Genomic DNA, 25,079 nt, shown 5'->3' with positions numbered 1-25,079 from the left:
GACAAATGTCTTGTTCTTTGAATAGAAAAATGGTTAAATAACCGTTCTTGAGATCTTCAAAAACTTTGAGCAGTTTGCAACTGAAGGTATAACCGTAGTTGTTTTCCTGTTCATCAACTGTGCAGTTCTTGTCCTTTATCAGCCGAGACCGGTACTTTCATTCCCTGCCGACTGTTTCCTAAGTGGTAAACCCAGTTTGTCCCTTCAAAAATGTAATGAAACAAACTTTTGGGGGAAGAAATTTACATCTGTTTTGCAGTCAAACCGTCTCAAACTGCTGAGTTAGATTCACGCACACACACTTTCACACACCAACAGAGACGACTTGCCATGCTTGGACACCTCGGGGAACAATTTGGGTTTCTCTGTCTTACCCAAGGACGCCAGCATGTGGACAGATGAAACCCCGGGTCATCGGATCAAAGGAGGAACTGCTCCACCACCTGAGCCACAGCCACTTAGAAACTGAACTCCGGGAGGAGGCCTTTACTTTTAGCAAAGAAACTCCACACAGAAAGTCTGTGAGCGAACTTTAGTCCTCTCACTTTAAGGTGTTCCACCTGGTTTAACACGTTACACCCTCAAATAGATTTGATTAGATAGAACTCCATTGATCCCTTTGGGGCAGAGCCCTACAGGAAATGAATGATGCACTCTTATTATTCTCTAACGAGCATTAAGAAGCATCCAAATTACCCACAGAGCTCTGAAATGTTTCCCAACTGTCTATGGCAGTAACCGAAGCAGAAGCAACAATATGTGTATAATGGGGACTGGTTGTTCAACATCCACTGGAACTTGGCTTCAGTTTTAGTTTATTCTTGTGCTGGGTGTGATTTAAGAATTGCTGTCAGCTTTGCAAAAGAAAAAGAAAATACAGAATAATTCTTGGCAAAGTATGCCGTTGTTGTTTGCCAGTTATACAAGCGCTCCAAACGTGTTCAACTGGTGCAGCGGTTTGACAATATTTTTAGTAATCTGCAGTGGCACTCTCAGCACCAAGTGACCTGATAACAAGGCGAGTTGTTCAAGTGATTAGCTTTGTTGCTTTCACTCCATTATTCTCCAAGTCAAGTGGGCTGCAGCTCAGCCAAGTCCCGGGACTGGAGGGACAATTAAAGACGATTCAAATAACTTTAATAACATGTTATTAAAGTTATTTGAATCGTCTTTAATTGTCCCTAGTCAAGGTTTTGTGCTTGTGAAGCCTTTTTTTCCCCTAACAGATTTGTGGTTGAGGCTTCTTGGAGCAGAGAACAATAGGTTGTAAACAATAACAATGGGAGAACACGGGCATTCTAGTGGACAGACGACCAAGTCGGATTATTATTACAGTGACTGTTAACTAAAACTAGTATATCCCAGGAGAATATGTACTGGGAGTCGTGACGCTCTGGAGGAAACATTGTTGTTATTGTCCATCTACTGAGCATGTGCAGAACTATTTACAGATGCAGTAGCAACGTTGCCACCTTCAACAAGGAGACGAGGCCCCAAGCATCTCCAGAAAGTTGTTTTCGCCAATTTACACGGCGACAGGGCCTGAGCGTTTTCAAAAAGTTCCACCTTGGGAGCCGTTTCCCAAAAATTGTGTTTCCAGTGGCTCCGTTGCTCCGTTGTCGTGTAAACAGACAGAAGTTTTCACTTGAAACCTTGTGTAAACGCTGCCATTGTTGGGTCTTAGTAAATCAGACCTAATATGTTTAAGTTGAAATATACAAGGAATAAGGAAGACAATGAAAATGTACGATTCCTGTGGCACAGATTCTTTGATTACATTTATTTGATGTGCTGCGTCTGGTCTGCTGTTTCATTGCTATTGCAGGACGATAAAAGTAGAGAAATTAAAACTTGCGGCCTTTTAACTTTGATATCGACTCACAAAGCTTCACCTCCAGATGCCTCTTTGATTAATGTATCCGAGCGTCACACGCGATGTCAGCGTCCCTTTGAAATTGGGCAAAAAGCACCGTGGGACAAACAGGTGAGAGACTACAAGCAAATAGAGGTGGACCTAATGAGGCGTACTAATGTGTGCATTTATTTCGCCCGCCGTCTTCCGCTCGCGACCCAGGCTCTCCACTTTGCGCCGCTCCGTGGTTCCCCGGAGAGTGTGTCGTCGCTCACTTTGAGTAGCGCACCTTGTCGGGGAGCTCAAGAAGCCGCCGCATATAGAGCCCTTCAACCGTGATGACAAGTGGAAGGGCGAAGGCGGATCGCTAGCCTCGGGAGCTTCTCCAAGCTCGCCGCCGGACTCCAGGACCCGAGCAGCGGTCTCCTTGAGGAGCCGGTAATCTGCTACTTGCCTACACTTTGCATTAGATGTGTGATGAGGCTCAGCGCTGTTGGCGGAGGGATGGAGAGCTCTCCGAGGACCTGCGGAGAACCGAGCGGCTGTTGACACGAATAAAAAAAAAAAATCCGCTGAGAGACGAGTGAAGAAAAGTGAGGAGGCTGCACCGGAGTAAATCTGAATACCTTGGTCCTCAGAAGGTCAGGCGGTGATTGTGATGTCTGATGTTGGCGTCAACACCGAGAGAAGCATTGTCATAGAGAGACGGAGCTAAGTTCAATTAGATCCATTAGGAATTCAGTTCTCTATTCTTTTTGTACATGCAAGAACTGTAATTTCTGGACTATTGAGCGCACCTGAATATAAGCCGCACCCACCAGATTTAAATAGAAAAAAAAGAAAGGTCGGAGTTGCATGATGCACCTGAACGCATCACCCATGTATCGGCAGCATGAAGTCCGTTAACTAGTGATGGTCAAATGAAGCCTCATGAACCACTTTCTTTATTTTCTGACCCCACCAGAGGACACAGTTGGTTTGAATATAGAGGCTGAAAGACTGGAAAGGAAGTGTGATTTAAACCATTTGTTGAACAGACAGCGCCATCCAGTGGGTTCAGAAAATAAAGACAGTAGTTCATGAAGCTTCATTTGGCCGTCACTACAGTTAACCCGTAAAAATCCAGAAATTAGCCGCCTCGTTGTTTAAGCTGCAGGGTTCAAAGTAAAAAGTAGAGGCTTATAGTCCGGGAATTACGGTAGGCTTTTTACAACACAACTTTATTTTATATGTTTTGCTGATTTTCTTCCATCTTCATCAGAAATGTCATTTATTTTTGGAGGGTTGACATTTGTTCGGTCAGCTGACGTTACAGAGACGTGACTATGTCACATTTTACAGCTCAGGGACGCCCCCTGCTGTCCATCTGCTCCGTCAGGCTACTACTCCAGGTGTGGGACAGCATGTAAACTCCCTGGTCGCGGTTCATCGTTTTCAGGCCTCACGTCTTAATCTTTACTGCCTCCATGATCCAGCTGTTTTGTGTTGATGACGCCGGTCTTATTCCAGGCCAGCAGGAGCCGAGGCAGATCTGTCAAAAGGGACAATTTCTGCATATCGGTTGTATTTCCTCCTTTTCATGAAATATCAACTTTGCAAGTATTGCAAGTGTTGCAAGTATTGCAAGTTGTCGTCCTTTCTCCTGAATGGATCCAAACTTTTGAGCTTTTTTACGTTTGTACTGCCATGATAAATGACGTCACCGTCTTTCTGACGAGGATGTAACGAACATGTAAAATGTAAAAAAGTTGGAAAAGCCTCAACAGAAGAAACAAGATCACTCACAAGAGCGCTTTATTCAGATTGGCTGCAGTAGCAGGAGTTTTCCTAACCTGTATTTTCATGGAAAGTTTCCCCGAGGGGGGAAAAGGTGTCAAAATAAATCAATAAAAGTATTGTATCATCTCAGGCTGTTAAAACAATCAAGACTGAATAAATCAGTGCACTGTAAGTAAACAACGCTTTGTACCGGGGTGAATCATGCGCGGTTCAAACGGAGGCATTTATCCAGATGCCCCTTGGTGATCGCATGCGTTTCCTGTGTGGCTGTTCCCACTGGGAAACAAACGATCCACCTCCGTGGGTCTGACGGTAAGCTGTATCTGGCGAGCTGCTCCACAACATGAGTCAAACTCCGTCTAGAAAAGGGAGATGAGCAATCGCCTCTGGAGAATCAAATGAATGAGCGAACAAAAGAGGGAACGTAACATACGTAGATGTGTTATTCATTGAATTGTAAACCAGTTTTGTGGGATTTTATGGATGATGCAGTATTTTGGGTATTTTAAACACCCTTTTCACGAGTTTTCAGAAAAGAATTGCCTCATTTTGGGATTTTTATGTGAACGAACATTACAGCAGTTAACTCAGGCCCCGTTTACAGGACGACATTTCAAGCGGAAGTACTTTGTTTTTGGCTTTCAGAATAGTTTTGCGTTTACATGGCAACTCTTTGAAAATGAGCTCTGTTTACACAGCAATGGCAGAATTACAGAAAAGTATATAGTTAGTATGCAAGGGGATGATGGAGAAAGATCGTAAATGGTGCATTCAAATGCTTTCTGGACTCCTAAATACCACATTGTGACATGTAGATTTTGCTTCTTAAAAGTATTGTATTTCCTTTACTCCTTGACATTTTTGCTAATGCATTCAATATACTTTCTTGCTTTGTTAAAAAGTAATTTTTTTTCTTTTAAGGTAATAGCTTCTTTTCATTGGTGTGATAGTTTTCACTTGTACCTGACCCTCTGGCCTAGCATTTGAACGCATCAGGATGAGTCGGAGAATTATGAACCAATCAGAGGCCGCCTTTCAAAACATTTATTCCACATGGTATCATTTGAGCAATCACGTTGCTCGTTACTGGCCCTAATACAAACCAGGCGATTGGTTTACTCGAGCCCATAATTCCTCATATTTTGGTGAAAAAAGATGAATTTCAGCAAAATTAGACGGTGACAGGTGGTGATGGCCATTATACACATATTTTAGAAGGCTTTGAGCAACACGTCCGTTATTTTTGAACGTCTCCCTGCCTAAAACTATGCTTCTAACTTATTCTAATCAATTAACCTTTTTTTTTCACTTTCTATTTATTTATCAGGGACAGTGCAATATACATAGATAAAATCCGATGTGTTGCACATAGAGTATATAGCTCGACACTAATTTGCAACTCTCGCCCCTGTAGTCCAAGTTTGAATAACTTGATTCATTTAAATGTTACAAATTGAAGCAATCCGGTGAAGTTGGTCCAACAATTTTTTGTTTTCAGTGTACTCCCTTTGTTTTGCGCAATCTGTAGCACGCATGTATTATTGCACTAAATTTCACTGAAGAGGAAAACTGATAAATCCATATTGTGTGGGTTTTTCTGGCAGACAGTACGAAGCTTGGGCAAATTTTTATACCTTTAGCGAAACGGGTCTCTGTGACGGATGCACCCGCAGCATTTAATTCAGTCTTGCCTGTTATTTTGTCTGCATAACGTACTTCACGTCTGTGTTTCTGTATTCCACATGGATTACCCGTGAAACTCTCGCTGTATGAAAGTGCTGCTTTTTGAGGTTTAGGCAACCAACAACCTGAAAGAAGCAGCAACAAGGTCATCCAGGCTTCGCTGCTCAACCCTTGTCACGACCCTGTGAACAAAAGCGGCGCTCAGAGGAATGACGGACAGCTTTGACATGTAAACATTGTGTTGCCATATCTCCAGCCCGAACAAAAGCAGCAGATTCTCCCACTGTTTGTGTTGGTGCATCCCGTACGCGTGATCTCGCTCTCTCATCTCCGCTTCCACGACAAATAAAACCCTCTGAAGAGATGTCATAATCTGAAAACATCGGGGACCCATTGCCCCAGTTTTATGTCATTCATGCATGTCTTACCGCACGTTCCAGGTCGACATTTTTTTCGATTTTGATCAAACGACGGCAAAGGCACGCTCCCAAAATTATATACGCAACTTATGCAATATACACTGTTCTATATCTTATCCACGTGTATTTTTTATTTAACTTTTTTTGTCCTTGTGTGTCCAGTTAAACTAGTGTAACCAGAAATCATCTCTGTAGCTTGCACAAAACCGAATGTGTTGAAAATGATATAATGCGAATTACTGCAGATTGTCCTGACTTCCACATGAGCCTTTTACCTAATCATGAGTCATTCCTCCTCATTGTGGGGCGGTTTGAAGTCGCCGTGCATTAAAGCTGCTGCTGTGCTCAGAGGCTGGCTGAAGAGAGGAAATCTAACCCCCCCCCCCCCCCCCCCCCCCCCCCTCCAGATCGCTGACCTGCGATGACTGAAAGCAGCTTACAGAGCTTTGTTGAGGCGTCGCTCTCTTCTGTCATGAACCTGCCTGCCCTCGTTGTTTTCAAAGCCCGACTGCCGCCGTCACCTGTTTGTTGTAAGCTGCCTCTAATGAGCACACTCCAACTTGCCGGCAGAATCACAGTGACTTTTTCACCTGCGCTGGAACTAATTCCAGCAGCCGCGGCGGTGTCGCAGCGACTGCAGCTCTAGGGGCAGAGGAGTCCACGGCTCTCCCACTCACAGGCAGTCGGACCTGGAAGTATGAACCCACAGGCATGTTTTGTTTGCCGCCCACCTCTTAGGATGAGCTTCAGGGTCGCACCGATACCAGTATGGTCCAATACTACACAGCGTACATCATCAGCAGAATTGTCGCTCATTAGTTTAACTGCTCAGTGGATCCAGGAGGATTTTTGAGTCAAATCGCCTTAGCATATCTTTTTCGTATGGGGTATGAATTAAGCTTAAAGGGGTCATATTATACAAAATCCACTTTCTAATGGTTGTCCAACAATAACAATTGTCCCTCATACCTGGAATGATGCCCCAGAAGTGAAGACAGTCTGTCCTCTCTCTCCCTGGCTAGTTTCGGTTTTTAAAAAGTGTGTTGCTCCAACCAGCCAATCAGAAATCAAACCCTATATAGTGTCATCGGGGGTTTAGCCAATCAAGGTAGGATCCTCCCTATGACTCCTCCCACAATCAGGCAGCTCTGCTCTGGCACATGGCACCACGAGAGGAAGTACTTCCTCCTCTTCCCAAGATGGGCATGTGTGGGCGGAGCCAGTCCAGCTCACACAGACACAGCAGATTCTGAATGTAGCTCCTATGATCCAATATTCAAATGGAGGAAAATCAAGGAAAAGCTGGATTTGGATCAATAAACTTTGAATATAATGTTTTCGAACCAACGAGACCATGTGAAAGTGTTGTGAAAAACTGAATGACCCCTTTGAAACTGTCGTGTAAACGGGGCCTCAAAGAAAACCGTCTTGTTACAATAACAAGTTGGGTGTGAAAGACACATCGATGTGTAACATCCTAAACATATTGGGGAATATCTGCACTCCCGTCTCAAGACCTAGTTTTATTAGCCATGTGTGTAATATAGCGGCTGGATGACAAAATGACATCCGAGTTCATCTGAACCCCGAAAAGTACCTGACATGTTTGAAGTAACTTTGCGTCTGGAAAAAGACACACACAAAAATAAAACTTGTTTTTGTTGGTTTCATTGGTGAATCTAACTTTTAAATCCATAAATACCTACAATAAGTTCTTTATTTCAACATAAGTTGTTGATAGCAGCCAGATTACTGCAGAATGCTGCATTTGCTATTAATACCATCATAATGGAGTCAAATTAAATATGCCTGAAAACAAAAACCTCTATAAACAATGAGATTATGTTTGTTTTTATTAATTAAATATATTCAACATTTGTTTTATTAAAATAAAGAGTTATTAAAACTACCAAACCACAGCAATCAAGTAATAAGCCTCTGAAAAAGGATTAATTCACTTTGGAGTGCCAGTCAAACTAATTATGCCAAGTACTGTTAGCCCGATGTGCAAAAACATATTTAAAAGTACTTTCTTACAATAAGTCAAATCAACTGATAAACAATAACAAACCAATTAAATCTTTGATTTGGTATTAAATGGGCGCACTCTTGCTCGGGTTTTAAACATTGATTGCTTAAATTTGCAATAAGTAATGATGCTTGCCAAAATACTCGGGGTGGTATCCCAGAGAGAAGTTAAACTATGAGACTACAGTATTAGAGGGGTGAGCGAGTGTGTGAATATGGTCCGATTTCAGGAATTTGGTTGAATACACTATCTGTGTCATTTTGGGAATTCTGAATTTAATAAAGCCAAATGTATGTAATAGAATTGTCAAAGACAGTTTACAATCGCTGCTGAGTGTTGCAGCAAATTAATCCTCAATGAGTCAATATAACGACCGATCAGCAACATCAATTTTTCATAAGCAAATTGCTCAAAACTTGCAAAAAAAAAAGCTTTTATTTTTAATGAATGCATCCCACTTTTTCTATTATTACATTATTCCCTATTTTGTGCAATCAGCTTCAAATGTTCTCAAATTTTTTAGACAATCGGTGTGTTTGGTCTGCTAGTAAAGAGGCATTAATACATTTGACGGGGTGGATGGATTCTGTCCACTTGATTAAAATCATTTACCAGAGAAGGGGTGGATAAACCCTTCATCAAACCTTCATGTAAAATAGAACCCTTTGGTTTCAAGTAAAAACGCACCGTTTTTGCATTTTGTTTGTTTGTTTTGTTTAGTTTGAATCGGAAAGGATTTGCATGGCAACATTCTGAAAACGATTCCCGTTCACAAGGCAACCGCAGAAACACTGAAGATGATGGAGCGAGCGAGGCACTGCTGCTGGTTGTTTATGTGATGAAGCCACACTCACACATGAAGCACAAAACAATCCGCTATAGACATTAACAGTGGAAGTACACGGACATTCTAGTGGACAGACGACCAAGTTGGACTGTTATTACGGTGACTGTCAACTACAAAACTAAAGTTCCAGGAGAATATGGACTGAGTCATGACACTCTACTCAGTGTGAATGTTGTGAAGAAAAACTATGTACTATGGCCATGGTGTGCATGTGCAGCAACACTTTTTATTCTTTTATTTTTTTTAAGTTCCACCATGGGAGTTCCAAAAAGTTGCGTTTTCACTGGCTCCGAGACACCCAACGAAACTTTCTTATTTCTAGTTGAAATCCTTGCCGTGTGAACTGGCCCTCAGAGTCATGTCTTAAATTCGCGCTTCGTCTGTGTTGCTTCTTTTTTAGCGTCCAAACGTTCGAGGGCTGTGAAGTCCTGCTGGGCCCAGAGGTGACATACGGTCCTCCAGGTCTGGACCTCTTCTGCCCGGTGGCCATGACCATCGCGCACTGCGCCGAGGTGGACGCCGAGAACTGGAACATCCAGCTCAAGAGGAAAACCGCGGACAGCAAATGGGAGGTGAGTGCTGCAGGCGGGCCCAGACGCCTTCCTTCTCAGTGCTGCGCTGCTGCTTCAGGGCATTTCTGTCGCTGAAACCAAGCAGAAGTGATAACACCCTTTATGTTTGCGCCACCAATCTTCTTACATAAGCTTCAGATAATTCACCTCACAGATCATATAAACCACATAAATCCTACATCAATATTTCAGCTCAGAAGAGAAATCTAGACTTTGCCGTATTGCGTGGTCCTTGAATACTGATTGTAATTTCATTGTTTCCATGTGTATGTAAATTGGACCAGTTTCCACCCACTCACCACCTGTCACATTTAAGAGAAGCTATTGTAGTAACGAATATTTCCAGCATAAATAGTCGCTGCTGTAGCTGTGTCAGATGATTTGACTCTTTCACTGCCAATCTATGGGATTCTTTATATAAAGCATGAGAGATATCAGATGTTTTTAATAAAAGGTTTTGTATATAAAATAGGAATTTCACCCTCATTTTCAGGGGGCTGGATGCACATGGTGTTGTAGTGATTAGCCCCTCCCCTCCGTATTGAGAGTGAGCTTTAGAATATTTCTGTCTAGATTAGTATCTTTGCTTTTCTTCTGTTCAGGCAAGGAGGCCTTGACAACATAACGTTGACGGTTTTCGATGATGTGTTTTTGGGGGCGGGGGGGTGATAGCGGTGGTGGAACAGTGTTGAGTGCTCTCGCCTCACAATGAGAAGGTCTGGGTCAAAAATACTGGCCAGGGAGTGTGGAGTTCCCATGTTCTCCGCCTTGTGTGCGTAGGTTTCCTCCCACAGCCCAAAAACATGCATCTAAGGTTAATAGGTGACACTAAATTTCCCTTAATTAAGGATGGATGGATGGATGGATGGATGGACAACATTCTCCTACATCTGGTTTCAAATGTGAAATTATGGCTTTCCATAATTAAACTCCTTCAATTTTTCATTCAGGGTTTATCAAACTCTGTCCAATGCTGTTCCCCCGACTTAGTTTGGTGATTCCTTCTCTTTCCAGTGTAGGAAAACAAGCTTCTTTTTTTTTTTTCTTTTACTAAGACAGAAAGCCAGACGACAGTAGATGGCGCCGTGGACTCTGTATGGCATCAGTGGGAGGAGCAGGTGAAACCAGAGTCTGTAGAGTGAAGATGAAATTGCCTGTAACCTATAAGAGCTGAGACGTTCTGAAACCCAAAAGTCTATATTTCCTTCTCTTTCAACTTGAATCCAACAATACTGATCTGTCTTTAACTTGGTTTTACATAAATGAGCTTTGATTTACTGAACTGGGCAAGATCTGAATTTAACGTTTTGCTCAGGTGATTAAAAATAATCTTAGATTGAATGTGTTTAGCTGAACCTATCATGACGTCTACACTTGCTGCCATTCAGCATAAAGACTGTTTCTCTTCGTTGTATCCGGTTGTTGACCCGGAGGTGATTGTTTGCTCTCGTCTTTACGGCGATACTTTCCTTCACGATAACCGCTGTCAGTCAAGCTCTTTGACATTCGGTGTCATTGCTCCTCTGCTCGGTTCCCTCCCCTCCGTCTCACTGACCTCTCTGTTTTATGTGTTCGGAGGTACAGTTAGAGAGCGCAACGCGAGACTTGTGAATTATGCGCCAGCCGTAAAAGACTATCGAGGCTTTGTGGGCAATCTGATTGATCCGGCCTTATGCTCGCCGTGGGTCCGGCGGGTGAAATAAGGCAGCGCGAAGGTAACGGCGGGAGGAATATAAAGAAACAATTACAGCGTGTAATGGCCGGGAAGAGGCATGGCCACTGTCAGTCAGCGGGGGTGGGGGTGGGCTATCGATTAGTGCAATCGGGAAGAGACGGTGGAGACGCGAGGCGATTCGGGAGGGAAGAATCTCAATTTGCCTCAGCGAACATGCCATCAACTCCGAGGTCTCGTCCCATATTTCGTGGCTCTTGTTAGCGCCGCTCGGATGCTCTGCTACGGGACACACTGTGTTCTCCCAGATCTTTATGTGTTTGTGTTTCCACTCCGACTGTGTCAGCTTTTCTTCTTCCCCTCCAGTGAGGAAGATTGTTTTTTTACTGGTCTAGATGAAGTCCCTAGAGCTTAATCCCGAATCCAAAGGCGCATCAACACCCCCACCACACCCCCCACCCCCCAATCGCTGTTGTCACTTTGCATTATTTGCCTGCGCTTCTGAGCCACAACCAGTGTGATGATAACGAGACATGTGGGGAAAGAGAAGGGGGGGGGGGGTTGTCATGGGAGAATATTCAGTCAGGCGCTGATGTAAATGTAAAGCTGATGTAAAGTTTTGGCAAGCTGAGCATGGGTCAGAATAATGAACGTTGCAGGTTTGCCCCCGGCTGTTGTGGTGGCTGTCAGAGCTTAAAGGAGCTTGTTATTTAGACCGGATTTGCCTCTTCTCCAACAATGTCTGCCTTTGTCCTGAAGAATGGTTGTTTGTTTTTTTTCTCTCCTCTCTCAGCTGCAATAAAGAATTTTCAAGAGCGGCGGCAGCCTCCGCGCGAATACCTCAAGCGAAAGATGCAACATAATGAACCTTGGACTAAACAATCTGTACAATGGTTTTCTTTCAGGGAGCGTTTAGGAACTCTGCAGCTCTGAACGAGCAACAAGGCCAACTTAACCACTTTTCTTTTCAATCGCAACAGTCACTCGGTTCAAAACGCTTGAAGCACATAAACCTTTTCGTAGTTTTATTCATTTATATATATATATATATAGGCTTGGCTGCACGACTGAAGCATGAATCCACCCGCAGTTAGCCTTTACGTATTGTACGCATATGGAGCATGAATTAGATTTAAAAAGTATCGGTAAAAATATCGGTACTCGGTTTCCGCAAGTAGCCAAAGGTTCGCAGTTGTACTTGTACTCATCCTTTTTAAAAAGTGGTATCGTTGCATCCCTAATTGAAGATGAAATTATCATCCCTTTTTACAACTATATAAAAAAAAAAAAAGGTGCCGTTCGGTTATTATTTCTTTTGCAAGAAGACAAACTCATTCGTTTGTTGAGTCTGAGCCGATAAAGAGGAAATACACTGGCGCTGTGTTCGCACATCGCAGATATGTGAGGTTCTGCTGTTTGCTGCAGATTTGTTTGTCGCATCCCGACACATCTGTTGCATTGTAAATTGCATAATAACTTTCTGGCATTTTTAATATATCCGCAGAGATCGCACTGTGGAAATCATCTCGTCGACTCGTCGCTCATCTTGTGGGGTCGTTTTTAAACTGCTTTGGTTTTATGCTGCGAGACGAACCCCATCCATGTTACTGCAGAATGAATAATCCAAACGTGTGAAACTTTTCTGCAGGTTTAATGAGTTTATGTTTGTTTGCTTGTTTTAGAAGTAATCTGCTTGTTTGCTGTTCGTCAGGGGCGGCTGTGGCTCGGTTGGTAAAGTGTTTATCTCTCGACTGGATGGTTACAGGTTCCCCATCTCGCCCTGTACAGATGTCGAAGTGTCCTTGAGCAAGACACCTGAAACCCAAATTGCTCTCAATGCACATTGAATGGCAACCTTCATCACTGCTGTGTGTGTGTGTGTGTGTGTGTGTGTGTGTGTGTGTGTGTGTGTGTGTGTGTGTGTGTGTGTGTGTGTGTGTGTGTGTGTGTGTGTGTGTGTGTGTGTGTGTGTGTGTGTGTGTGTGTGTGTGTGTGTGTGTGTGTGTGTGTGTGTGTGTGTGTGTGTGTGTGTGTGTGTGTGGCACAAATAATGGCCAAATGAAGCTTCATGAAGCCTCGTGAACCAATTTCTATATTTTCTGACACCACCAGAGGGCACTATTCGTTTGAATGTACAGGGTGAAAGACTGGCAATGAAGTGAACAGACAGCGCCATCTAATGGCTTCAGAAAATAAAGACGATAATAGATAAATAATAATCTATGTTTAAGTGTACCCACACATACTTATAAACATATTATACATACATACACACACATACATCTAATTAACATGCCTGAAAGGTTGTAGGAAGATGTAAACTTCTCAAATCTTACACCTTCTCCAATATTCAATAGTTCTATTTTATAATTATATTTCTTTATTCAGAAGTGGTTAGCTCTCTCACCTCATAGAGAGGCACATTGTCATGTCTGAGGGTGTCGTTATTTGAAGTTTAGGGGCGTTTATGGGAATTTTGAACCATTTGTGAGCTGATGTTGGACGAGACGACCTGGTTCGCAGTCTCGGGTTGAGGTCAGGACTCTGTGCAGGCCAGTCAAACTGCATCATCCAGGTCTTTATGGGCCTTTGCTTTCTGCACTTGTGTGCAGTCAAACTGTTTCCAAAAAGTTGGGAGCATGAAATAGTCCAAAATGTCTTGGTATGATGAAGCTTTCAGAGGTTTTTTTTTTCCCCTGGAACTGAGGTGCCATGGTGGTGTGGTCCTTTGAACCTCCCCTGGTTAACTTCCACAGGTCCAAAAACATGCGTTTGAGGTTATAAAGTTAGTCTGTCTCTCTGTGTTTGGCCTGTGATAGACTGTTGAGAGCGTAACCTTCCTTTGCTTGAAGTCATCTGGGATTTCTCTCTGGTCAGCGTCCAAGCAGACACATTATCGTACCTAAGCAGAAGCTCAAACAGAGAAAGAAAAAAAAGAACCAGAGAGACCTCTGGTCCCTGCTTTGTTTTATGCCCATTCTTTCTACTCTGTGCATGATATGTCAGCCCCTGCTGCAGATTAGAAATCACGCAGGATCCCTCAGGGTCGTTCTGTTTCGAGGTTAATGTCGTTTTGAGGAGCTCCTCCGCTAACGTCTGTTTGCCTGCAGAAGTGTCCCCGCGTCCTGTCACTGTCTATTTTATGTCCCTCCCCTTTCCTCTGAGGTTCAGGCTCATGTTTACCTAACCTTGCCTTTTACAAGCCTTCTCGGCTCTGCTATTGTGCGGCTCACACGCGGGGTAAAAAAAAAGATTTCTTTCTAGTGTAAGAGGGCAATTTCTCAAGATGAGCGTGTGTTACGAAAGAGCAGAGCGGAGGGAATATGAATGAATACAACATTCATGTCGCTTTGAGGTTTCACTCCAATATTAAAAGGGTGCAGAGATTCTTCGAGCTTCACCGCTGGAAATAATGACTTACTACCGAGGTCGGACCTAAAGAGAGAGAGAGAAAAGGAGAGTGAAGGATGGATTTGGAAATGCGTAATACCTGCAGACGCCCGGTTCCATTAAAGCGCGCTGCTTTTTATCAGTCATTAAAATGCACATGACTCACAGAAGACTCCTCAGCACTCCCAGCCACAGTATAATATTATTCAATGCCATATTGCAGTGTGTTAAGCTGTGCTTATGAAGATGCAGGAAGCATAAGTACGAGATGCATAAACATAAAGAATTCACAGGAGTCCCCCTACCTGACTGGAATCTGGCAGAACAAAGTGAGCGCTTTGAGCTGCACGCTGTCTGATTAGAAAATATGAGATGATAAAGTGGCTTTGCCAACAGAAAGTAAATTTGGCTTGCATTTAGATACATAATAATGAAATCTACTGAGTTTTGATTTTATTTATTTTTTGGTTTAATCCTGATTTGAGCAGTAGCCAAGCTGGCCAGGATGCCAATTATTCCCTCAGAATATTGCTTACATTAAAGTGTCTGAGATGATAAATTATAAAAAAAAAATATAAATAAATAAATAAAACTTACTTCTAGCATGCTGATATATGCAGCAAATGATATGTATCCTTGGTTTCAATGACTTTATCATCAAAGTTATAAAGTTTTTTCATTTCCCGATCAGGCCGCATGTTGGAACAGTGGTTAGCGTTCTCGCCTCACAGAAAGAAGGTGGTTCATGAACTTCACTTGTATAGTCCCTTTTCAACTGTGTGAGCCGCCCCAAAGCACTTTACATCATTAATCGCATCCACCCATTCACACACCGATATGGGCTGCAGCATGCAAGGGGCTGTCAATCCATTGGGACCAATTTGGGATGACTTGCTCAAGGACACTTCGGCATGTGGACAGGTGCAGATGGGAATCAAACCCGCAAACCCACTCTATCGACCGAGCAATGCCGCCCCAGGGTCGGGGGGCAAATACCAGCCTGGGCCTTTCCTCTTCTTATGGATGGATGGATGTTTTCAGTCTAAAAGGAGGTTGGATGGATGGATGGATGGATGGATGGATGGATGGATGGATGGACGGATGGATGGATGGACAGACAGATGGATGTTTTTCAGCTTATGAGGATTGATGGGTGCATGATGAATGATGTATGGATGAATGTTTTCGGTCTATGAGGAGGATGGATGGAAGGAAGGAATGGACACTTTCAGTCTACAAGGAGGATAGATAGATGGACAGACAGACGGATGTAAGTTTTTCAGTCTATAAGGATTGGTGGATGGATGATGAATGATGTATGGATGGATGTTTTCAGTCTACAAGGAGTTTGCATGGATGGATGGATGGATGGATGAATGGATGGATGGATACTTTCAGTCTACAAGGAGGATGGATTGACGGACGCACAGACGTTTTTCAGCCTATAAGGAGGGCTCAAAGGGTTTTCTCTAAAAATAACTGGGATGTTGTCTTGTGGCGCGCTGATCGGAGCAGGGTCACCATCATGGCCAGCAGCAGCGACAGCGACTCTGACTCAACGCTCACATAAGCGAAGTAGATTTTAGAGAGCCGCTGGATGACTGTGATTTGTGTAAAAGCTTCCATTCCTTCTCTGAGTCATCACTCAAATCTCAACACACAACCATGACGCATTTCTGTAAACAGTGTAAAGTCCGCTTTCCCGCAATAATAATTTCTTATGGAAATCGTTAATGTTCGTGCAATGGCATGGTTGAAATAGGAAAAAATAAATCGTTTAGAACCTGAGGAATCACCAGACGAGTTCACTTCAACAACATTAAAGGAGTCCAGTGATTTTCACTGTTAGATAAACTCCACCCGAGGCGACTCCGGCCCCGTTTGGACGACGTTTCAATTGAAAACGCTTCTGCTTTGTGTTTTCGTTTCAGAAAAGGTTCATGTTTACACTACAATATTCTGAAGACGGAACATTTTGTCCACCATTTTGTTCAATATTACTATTACAGCAACACATCTTCAGCACGATAAAACTTGTCCGTTTACACTGAAATGGCATAAAGGCTGAAAACGATGTACTTGGCATGTAGGACCACTAGTGGGTGCTGTTGTAATGAAACCACGGGTCCGGGGCGAATATGGGCTGAGAGTCATGACACTCTGGGGCAAAAGACTGTGCTTATTGTCTGTCTACTGAGCGTGTGCAGAACAACCAGCTACACCGGATGTGGTGTGCATTCGCAGTAGCAGCATTTCAGAAAAACTTTAGGAGATGCAGTTTTCCAAAAGTTCCACCTGTGGAGACATTCTCAAAAAGTTGCGTTCCCAGTGGCTCCGAGGAACTGGCCATCCAAAACGCAGCAAAAGTTTTCCATTGCCCACTGCGTCCCGTTGGTAGATCACCTTAGTGTCCATCCTTAACCTCGTCCGTGCAATACTACATCAATAGAAGGACGAAAGTGAGGATGAATAAATGCAGTATTTGTTGGGGATTACTGTCAGCGGCAGACTCGTACAGAGCACAATCCCAGCACAAGGTTATTTACCAGCTGAGGACACACTACAGCTCCCATGCTGCTCCGGGGACGTCCTGCGACGAGACAACTGCTGTTTCCGAGGTCAGAAAAAATGTCATTAAACCTCAGAATGCAGGACATCAACTTAATTTCCATGTTGCGGCAAAAGCTGTCATTCAAGTCTCAATACGTCAACCTTAAAGGTTATGAAGTTTGAGGAGTCCGATCCCGTTATCGGACGTGTGGCGGTTCCCCGCCTCGCAAGGCGTGATTGCAAAAAAAAATAACTTTTCTTTTTTTTTTTCTTTTTTTTTTTATTTGTGTGTTGCCAGTTAATTTGCGGATATTTGTGAGGGGAATAAATGCAGGTCTCCCCCGGCTGCGGCGCGGCGCGCTGTCTGGTCTCGCTGCTCCTCATTAAATTGTATAATCAGGTGGATTTCATGGATTCGGTCCGCTCTGCCTGGTCGGGGATCGCGGCGTGACAACATCGTGAGCCGGGTTCGGATTATCGCGTGAAGATATTTGAGGCTGAATTTGGTTTCTCTTCGCCTCGGAACCCCGGATGAAAACCCTCACTAATCATAATAATAAACTGTACATCACTTATGGTTGTTGTACGGTTCCTTTGAAGTGAGCTTAAGAAGGAGAGGAACCAAATGGTTTCCTGCGTCTCCTCTGGATATAATGAAGCGCTTCCCGCCTTGCTGTTGCCGTCTCATAAATAAAACACTCTGTATTGTTTATAATGACTATTTTGTGTTCTCTCGTGTACTAACACCATCACTCGTGTCTGAAACGGTTCTCCATGTTCTCCGGAGACTGCTTCCAACCTGCCGTTGTGATTTAAACTTGAGTTATGTCACCTACATGATTATTCATCAGCCCGGCACCAGAATCCATAATGCACTGCACTCTATACACAAGTTCATTTGCACAGTTTTGTAGTCGTAATATACATGCGGCTCTCGGCATGAATATTTAGTTGCGTAACAGACTTGAACCACTCAGAATTGCAGTTTTTCTGTTTTGTTTTTCCCAGGTTTCTTTCTCCAAAAGTGTCTGAGATAAAGTTTGATTCATTACTTATTGTTGCAAACTCTGGAAATTTCAATGAGAGAATTGTAATAATTTGCCTGGAAGGAAGTTGAGTTATAACATATCTTCTGTGATGTGGTGGAAATGAATCATCAATAACTGCAGATAGCGTAACAGTGTGAGGTGGCAGATAGACCAAAAATGGAATCCTGTACATGAAAACATGTGAAATTCAAATTTTGGAGTGGATGTTAAATATTTCTGATTTCTGTAATCACATATTGGTGACGTTACATCTTTTTAATCCGTTCACTCTCGCTATATCTCATTCATCATTTTGTTTAAATATATTTAATTTATATTGGGGCGAATCTTCCAATTTTTAATATTTCATAATTATACTTTTTGTTGTCAATTTATATCTTGTTAAACAGCAGTTATTTATTTGTGGCTTGGAAGTTTGCTGAGAATTTTTCATAAATAGAATAAAATTTGTAATTTGAACAAACATTTATAAATATTTGAAATTTTATTTATACATATTTGATGTTTTTGTTCATATTGGCTTATATTTTCAAATGTTCGGGGAAAAAAATGTTTGTTTCTTGTCTACATTTATAAAAATTTTATTTGTCAATAGATTTATTCTTTAGTATTTAGTTAGTAGTTCGTTCATCCATTTGTTCATTCAATCATTTATTTATTTGCTTGTTTGGTTGGTTTATTTATTCATTTATGAATTCGTTTCTTTCGCTCTCATGCTTTCACTTTTTTCTTTTTTCTCATCTCAATTAGGGTTTTTCACTTATTTTAAAAACAAGCTGTTTTTATTGATGCCAGACTGTTTATCTTTAAACTTCAGTTAAGCTTAGTTAGTTGCTGGATCGATGAAAGCTAAAGAAACAAAGATGTGCACGTGGCGAGACTCCACGTGAGACTCGGTGGAGGTTTGAGAGTCCTTGTTGTGTTCTGGGTTGCAGGACGTGATGTCGGTGGACGAGGAGTCCACTTCCTGTTACTGCCTGATGGACTCCGCCAGCTGCCACCTGCTGCTGGACCAGCCGGGCTCGTACGCCCTGGTGGGCGAGCCCCTGACGCAGGCCGCCGTCAAGAGGCTGAAGCTGGCCGTGTTCGGGAGCATGGAGGCCGGCTCCCTGAGCTACAGCCTGCGGGTGTACTGCGTGGACGACACGCCGCACGCCTTTCAGGTGAGCCGAGGACCCAAACCGGTGCTGCTTCTTTTTTGCCGCCTTTTATTTATCCTGCAAAAGGTTGCGCCCGGATAATCTGCCACAGCAGTGCTCCCAAGGCTCATTTATTCATAAAGGTGGCTAGCAATAATGGCTGAACCTTTCCCCCGCTCCAACTCCGAGGTTATAAACTGCTAATTCCCAGGGCGAAGGCAATTTAACGCTGGACTCCTGTGTTTAGAAACGGCTGCTGAGGCGAAACCAGTGCTTGTATAGATTCCAGTCCCTGCTTCAAAGTATGCCGTCCCATTTAGAAAGAATGCAGAGTGGAGCCCGCTGTTTGGTCACTTTGCCAATGCTTGATTACTTCTTCATTGGTAGTTATTTTTTATGTGTGGCGGCACTATTCCTCAAACTTTGCAGCTCAGAAATGAGTGTGATAAAATATTAATACACCTCATCAAGCTTGGAGCCTACAGCTAATGGAAAATACTTTACAGTGCAGAGTTGAAGCTTCCATGATCTATATTTTTATGCCGATTATGAATCAAAAGTCCACAAGGAGAAGGGGACACTCATCGACTCGTATCTTGACAAAGATCCTCAATCAATCCTGCTAAAGATTGTTTTACAGTTTTCATGCGTTTTGCAGGTAATCTCACTAAGAATGACACCGTCAGAGACTTTGTTATGCGCAGAAGGGTATTCAAATGAGCATCTTTTGTGCTTTAGACTCTGTTTACACTCGACTAAACTGTATCGACCCCATGTTTGTTTGCTTGCTTTCACCATTGAGTGATTTGATGGAGCGCCGCGCCCCTCGCAAGCACGAACAAGTGATATTGTGGAAAGATACAAACATACTGAATTTGGCTAAAATTTAAATGAATTGTCTCTGGTTTCGTCCCTACGTTCATACTGGACCTATTCCCTGATTGGATCTCAACTCAATCCCCTGAAATTGCCATTATTTTTTGCCTTTTTAGTTCCTGAAAATGTGGTTTTCATGGGGGACCACTAGTGGGTGCTGTTTATTTAATGAACCCCACCCACAAGTAAACATAGTCCCACTCAGTGTCTGCTGTATGTTCAAAAATGTCTCCACTTTTGCAGATGAGTGAAAATGACAAAGAGTACCTGGATGGAGTAATTGTTATTGTTGTACGGTTTCACTTGGTAAGCACACGCACACACCCAGGGAGAACATGCAAACTCCACCCAGAAAGTCTTGACCAGGGAAACTCTCTCCGTTGCCTGGTTTCACTTCCAAATCACTTAAATCAATACATCTGTGTATTTTTGTTTCTTCCTGCTGGACCTCCATGAAAACTTAAATTTTTTATTGGTAAATTTCCACTGCCGGTCAGCCTGAGTCCATTTAATCTCCCATCAGCCCCGGCGCGCTGCTGTATCTCAGGACGGACGGACGGGCTGGAAGAACGTCAGAGTCTTTGTGGATCGAACAGATTGAACACTTCAGTGGGATTTACGGTTCCCTTTAAACATGAAATTACGGTTCACGCTATCAGGCTGGAGCCAAAATGTAGTTTCATTTGAGATACACGTTTCTGAAATGGGATGGGGAATGGAAAATTTATTTTGTACCGTCTCCTGTGTGTGTGTGTGTGTCCATGTGGATAATGCACATAAGCAGGTATAGGCTCGACTTTTTTGGCAGAAAATACTTCCAGTCGGATGTTTCAGTGCAGAAAAAGTGGATGGTGTTTTCCAAAGCACAAAATCTAACCGGTATCTCCTAAAACCTGCGACTAAATCTGGAACAATCTGTTTACTTAATCCCAATTGAAGTAAGACGCCTTCAAAACGAGCTGCTCCAGTGAGGAGTAGCTGTTCCTTTTTTGTTGGCTGAATTAAATCCCGGCAGCTCGGCAGACTTTCCCTGCACATGTCCGTCACCACATTTCGCCGTCTCTCGACAAAAAACACAAAGTCTGCACAGTTTCACTCCAGCGATTTCCGCTCCATTAAGGGAGCACATATTGTAGGTCGTGCCCCAGATTTCACGCTGCACATCTTGTGTGTGGTTGTTGCCCGTGCTCCGCCAGGCAGCAGGGACCTCAGCATGTGCTCCCCAACAGTTGAAGTGTGCGAGTGGCTGCACATTCGTTAGCACTGTGAAGCCACACTGCGGCGGCCTGGAGACTTGCTCCTCTCGCAGGCTGAGCGGTGGTTTTTAATGGACCGAAACAAAGGCTGCCGTACTGTAATCACTGCCATTCAAACGTTAACCAATCATCCCTTCTTCTTGTTTGACTTCATTATCCTTCATCGACCTGTAGGGTTGTTTTTTTTTTAACGCATTGAGATCTCATCAGCGGACGTCGGGGAAATCAAGCCCGCCGTCCTCCCAGGAGAGCTCAGACTAAGAGAGGAGGCGAGCAGAGCACCGCGAGCCTCTCGGAGTGACTCTGCCTCCCTGTCATGTCACAGCCGTCAGCGGCAGCTGGCTTTAAAATGCATTCTGGATTTGGTCTATGAATTCCCCAGCCCGCCGAGCAGATGCTAGACTTTTCTGTGCGCGTCCCCCGGGCTCCTGTCTGTTAGCCGTGTGTGTGTGCGTTTTAAAGCGCACCACACAAAGTCAATCACAGACCGGATCCCGGATCAACAGGAAGCCCGACGAGTCCACACAAACACTCCATCCGGCCGGGAGCGAGCGAGGCTGGTGATTGACAAGGTTGCGAATTTTTGATCTGATATTGCACAAAGCTGCGGGGAGGAGGAGGGGATAGGAATATAACAATATTGGTACCGGCATCGGGTACTCGAGAAAAGAGCCCTGATACAACCCGATACTACGTGACGTCACGCGTCAGCAACGCAAAAGAGCACGAGCGATGTCCGCGGCTTAGAGATTCTCTAATATTAATGAGAATGAGAAAACTAAGAACTATTGTAAACTATGATCTGCCCAAGTATCAAGAGGAGGAGAAAGATAGGCTGTACAACACCAGCAACTTCATCACCAGAGACATTTGGACCAGCAGTTTAGCCCGACGTCGCTCACTAGTTTAACCATGCTACATGCTAAAGAGTATCAGCGCTCACTCACCAGACATGCTACATGCTAAACATGATTATAGTATGACTGATATGCTGTGCATTCGCAGCAACGCATCGCCTTTGTGTAACTTTTGCGTATGGAGTATAGGCCTCATGGCATTTAATAAACGCTCGTATCGGTTCTTGGTATCTGCAAGAAGTGATATTGGTGCACCCCTAAAAGAATTCATTCCAGAATGAGCAGATAAATAGTCAGGTCAGGTTCTTTTTGTGTCAACCGTGCAACAACAAAGACAAAGCAGAAGTCTTGTAGCTTGGAAATGAGCAGAAATAATATCCCTCCACCGTTAAGTCCATTTCCAAGGTCACAGTGTTCAGATGGTGTTGGATAAAAGCCTCCTACCTGCAAATACCACCTGCTCTAGTATTCTGTGTGCAGACATCACCGCCCAGTGTAAATGCTATCCCAAAATACTGTTCACCTCAACCTTTAGTCTTTAGCCTCAAGATCGCTCCTGAAGTCCAACCAGATTAATTAGTTTCCCTTTAGTGACGTATAGCCTACCCCAGTGGCGGCTGGCCAATAGAGGACGCCAAGGTGCCACCCCCTCCTGGGAGCAAGAAGGAGAATTTTTTTTAAATAAAATATATTAATAAAGGTGTATTAATGTGGAAATATGTTTATGCCAACAAACTCACAATGGGCCTTGAACTTTATACGCTGGAATTTTTAATCGCCCACCGCCAGACCTGCTCAGTGATTAACTTAAAGCCAGCTCTGGTTTTGTTTAGCGTGTTTCTACAAGATGTTGAGATGAAGTTAACAAGTGGCGAGTCTCTGATTATTAACTCTGTTACATCTCTTGTAATTCAACGTATGAAAGGAGCAATTCGGCTGAAAAGCTTCAGGTCAGGTTCAACTTTCTCCAAGTATAGTTATGAGATGTGCTCATATGTATTAATTACTAAAAATCTAAGAGCTTAAAGAAAGCACACACTTTTTTTTTTTAGGTTTCTTTCAAAGAATTCTAAAATGCTTTAAAGGAGACATATCATGCTTTTAAATCCTTCCTTTTTACATATAAATCATACAGTTGTGGTCTATACAACGCGGAACTGCAATGCTTGGGTCTGAATTCCTCATTATTATAGCTCCACAGGCCCCTTTTCAACCCCTTTTCTGATGTGCTTCTGAGAGCAACTCATTTTGGGGCGGTCTCTTCAAATGCAAATGAGACACTTCATACCCCGCCTCCTCTCCAGGTTGCAGAGGTGACACTCGGTTCAACGCCACCCTGTTCGGCCATCTTTGTAGTTTGATAGAACAGATACAATTATCTAGCGGCGCAGAAACTTTATATTCACACATTATTTACAAAATGTCAACAACGGAAGATTTGTCCATCCAGCCATACATGTTGGAGCCAGAGTCGGACCCGGCGGAGTGAGATGAAAATGACGATGATGCACCTACAGAACAACGTCTTCATATGGATGTAACGCAATGGTGTGTTACTATATTTACACTAACTTCTCCATCCATGCCCACTACTACAATACTGCCTGAATTACAACGACTATTTAACACAGAAGTTACATTCTAATCTAAAACGAGCACACAGCGCTAACATATGAAGACGGTGCAACTGCTAATGCTAACAAAACAATGACAGGGACGTCTTATCATCACACTTTTTAGCGTTATATACAGCTTACCGAAGTGCTCTGTTCGTCGTCTCCATAGATAGAAGGAACTGACCGCTCAATCAGACGAAGTCTTTCGGCAAATCCTTCTTTATACTGGCGGAGGTTGTTGAAGCAGTCGTCCTTAAAGTGATTCGCGCACACAAAAATGACCTTACCCACAGATGTGGGTACATTTCTGTGAAAAATAAAACTCAACCAGGCACTTCGAAAAGGTTCTGATGCTGGGAGACGGTGTAACGAAGCTTGTGGGTTACTACATCCAACAACCGAACATTTCGACTTATCCTCTCGTAACTTCGGTTGGACTACAAAATCGCAGCGAGAAACAAAAATGGCGGATTGCTCGAAATGTCGATGTCCTAATTTGGCAGTTCCGCTGAGAATACTGTGACGTCATTGTTCAAAAAACGTAATAGAGAATAGAAAAATCGAAACCGATCGCAAAATATGACCAAAACAGAATATAAAGATATCAACGGAGCACCTGAAGAGACTACTTTGAACTTTTCTGTACTTCTAAACACTCTAAATATACAACAAAATGCATTTAAGGGCTAAAAAAGTGGATTTAGCATGATATGTCCCCTTTAAAAGATGGATTGATGTGTTGTTTGAAAAATATGCCTGATATACCTGTTGTTTTCCCTAAACTCAGACTATCATTTCAAGTAAACCAGCAACAAAACATTCATTTCCTAAAAGAGACTAATGAAGCTTCTGCTTGCGTTTGTTTGCCTGTATGTTAATAAAAGACTCTTCTATGTTCACTAGCTGTTTAAAAGAACTATCATTTTCATTGCTCTCAATCTAAAAAAGATTGTTGTAATGTGGTTTATAAACGCACTGTATTTAAAGAGCACAAATGAAATAATAATGAAGAGCCTCACCTAAGAAATGTATCACCAGCCGCCGCTGGCCAACCGTCCCTTCACTCACAGTTTGGTGACGTGTGCACGAGTTAGTTCTGCTTGAACCTTCATCCAAAGCGTTTCTTTCTTTCGGAATCGTTCCAGTTGAACACGTCGAAAAGACCAGGAGCGATCAAGTCATTTTATTTTTGCAAATGGGGACTTAAAATGAGTCACCATCACATATCCCGGAGCTTGTTTGTGAAGAAGAGATTTGCACGCTCACAACATGCGTGCACAATGCAAAAATGATCCCATGATCATGCGTGAGAACGTACGCGGGAGGAGGCAATCTGATGTTCCAGTTTTCACAATCTGGGGTAGGAACTCATAGTACGAGAGAGTCAGTTGAATCAGGGGCAGAGTGGAGATTTTTCATGGTGCATCGCTAATTTAAACTGACAAATACATTATTCACTAAAGAAAAAAGAAAAATTACACTCAATGATAAGA

The 25,079-nt window shown here is 43.1% G+C and overlaps 1 protein-coding gene across 2 annotated transcripts in view; it reads left to right on the top strand.

Moving 5' to 3' along the window:
* Positions 1-25,079, top strand: part of unc5db (unc-5 netrin receptor Db) — a 261,092-nt gene that overhangs the window by 218,954 nt on the left and 17,059 nt on the right. For both annotated transcript variants that reach the window (XM_080468237.1, XM_080468236.1), the window contains 2 exons: positions 9,010-9,181; positions 18,778-19,005. In XM_080468237.1, coding sequence (XP_080324363.1) covers positions 9,010-9,181; positions 18,778-19,005 — 400 coding nt within the window. The remainder of the gene's footprint in view (positions 1-9,009; positions 9,182-18,777; positions 19,006-25,079) is intronic.

Source organism: Lipophrys pholis, assembly GCF_963383615.2.
Source record: "Lipophrys pholis genome assembly, chromosome: 7".
Classification (NCBI taxonomy): domain Eukaryota; kingdom Metazoa; phylum Chordata; class Actinopteri; order Blenniiformes; family Blenniidae; genus Lipophrys; species Lipophrys pholis.
Note: the sequence above shows the minus strand (reverse complement) of the source record. Positions and strands in the feature narration are given on the sequence as shown.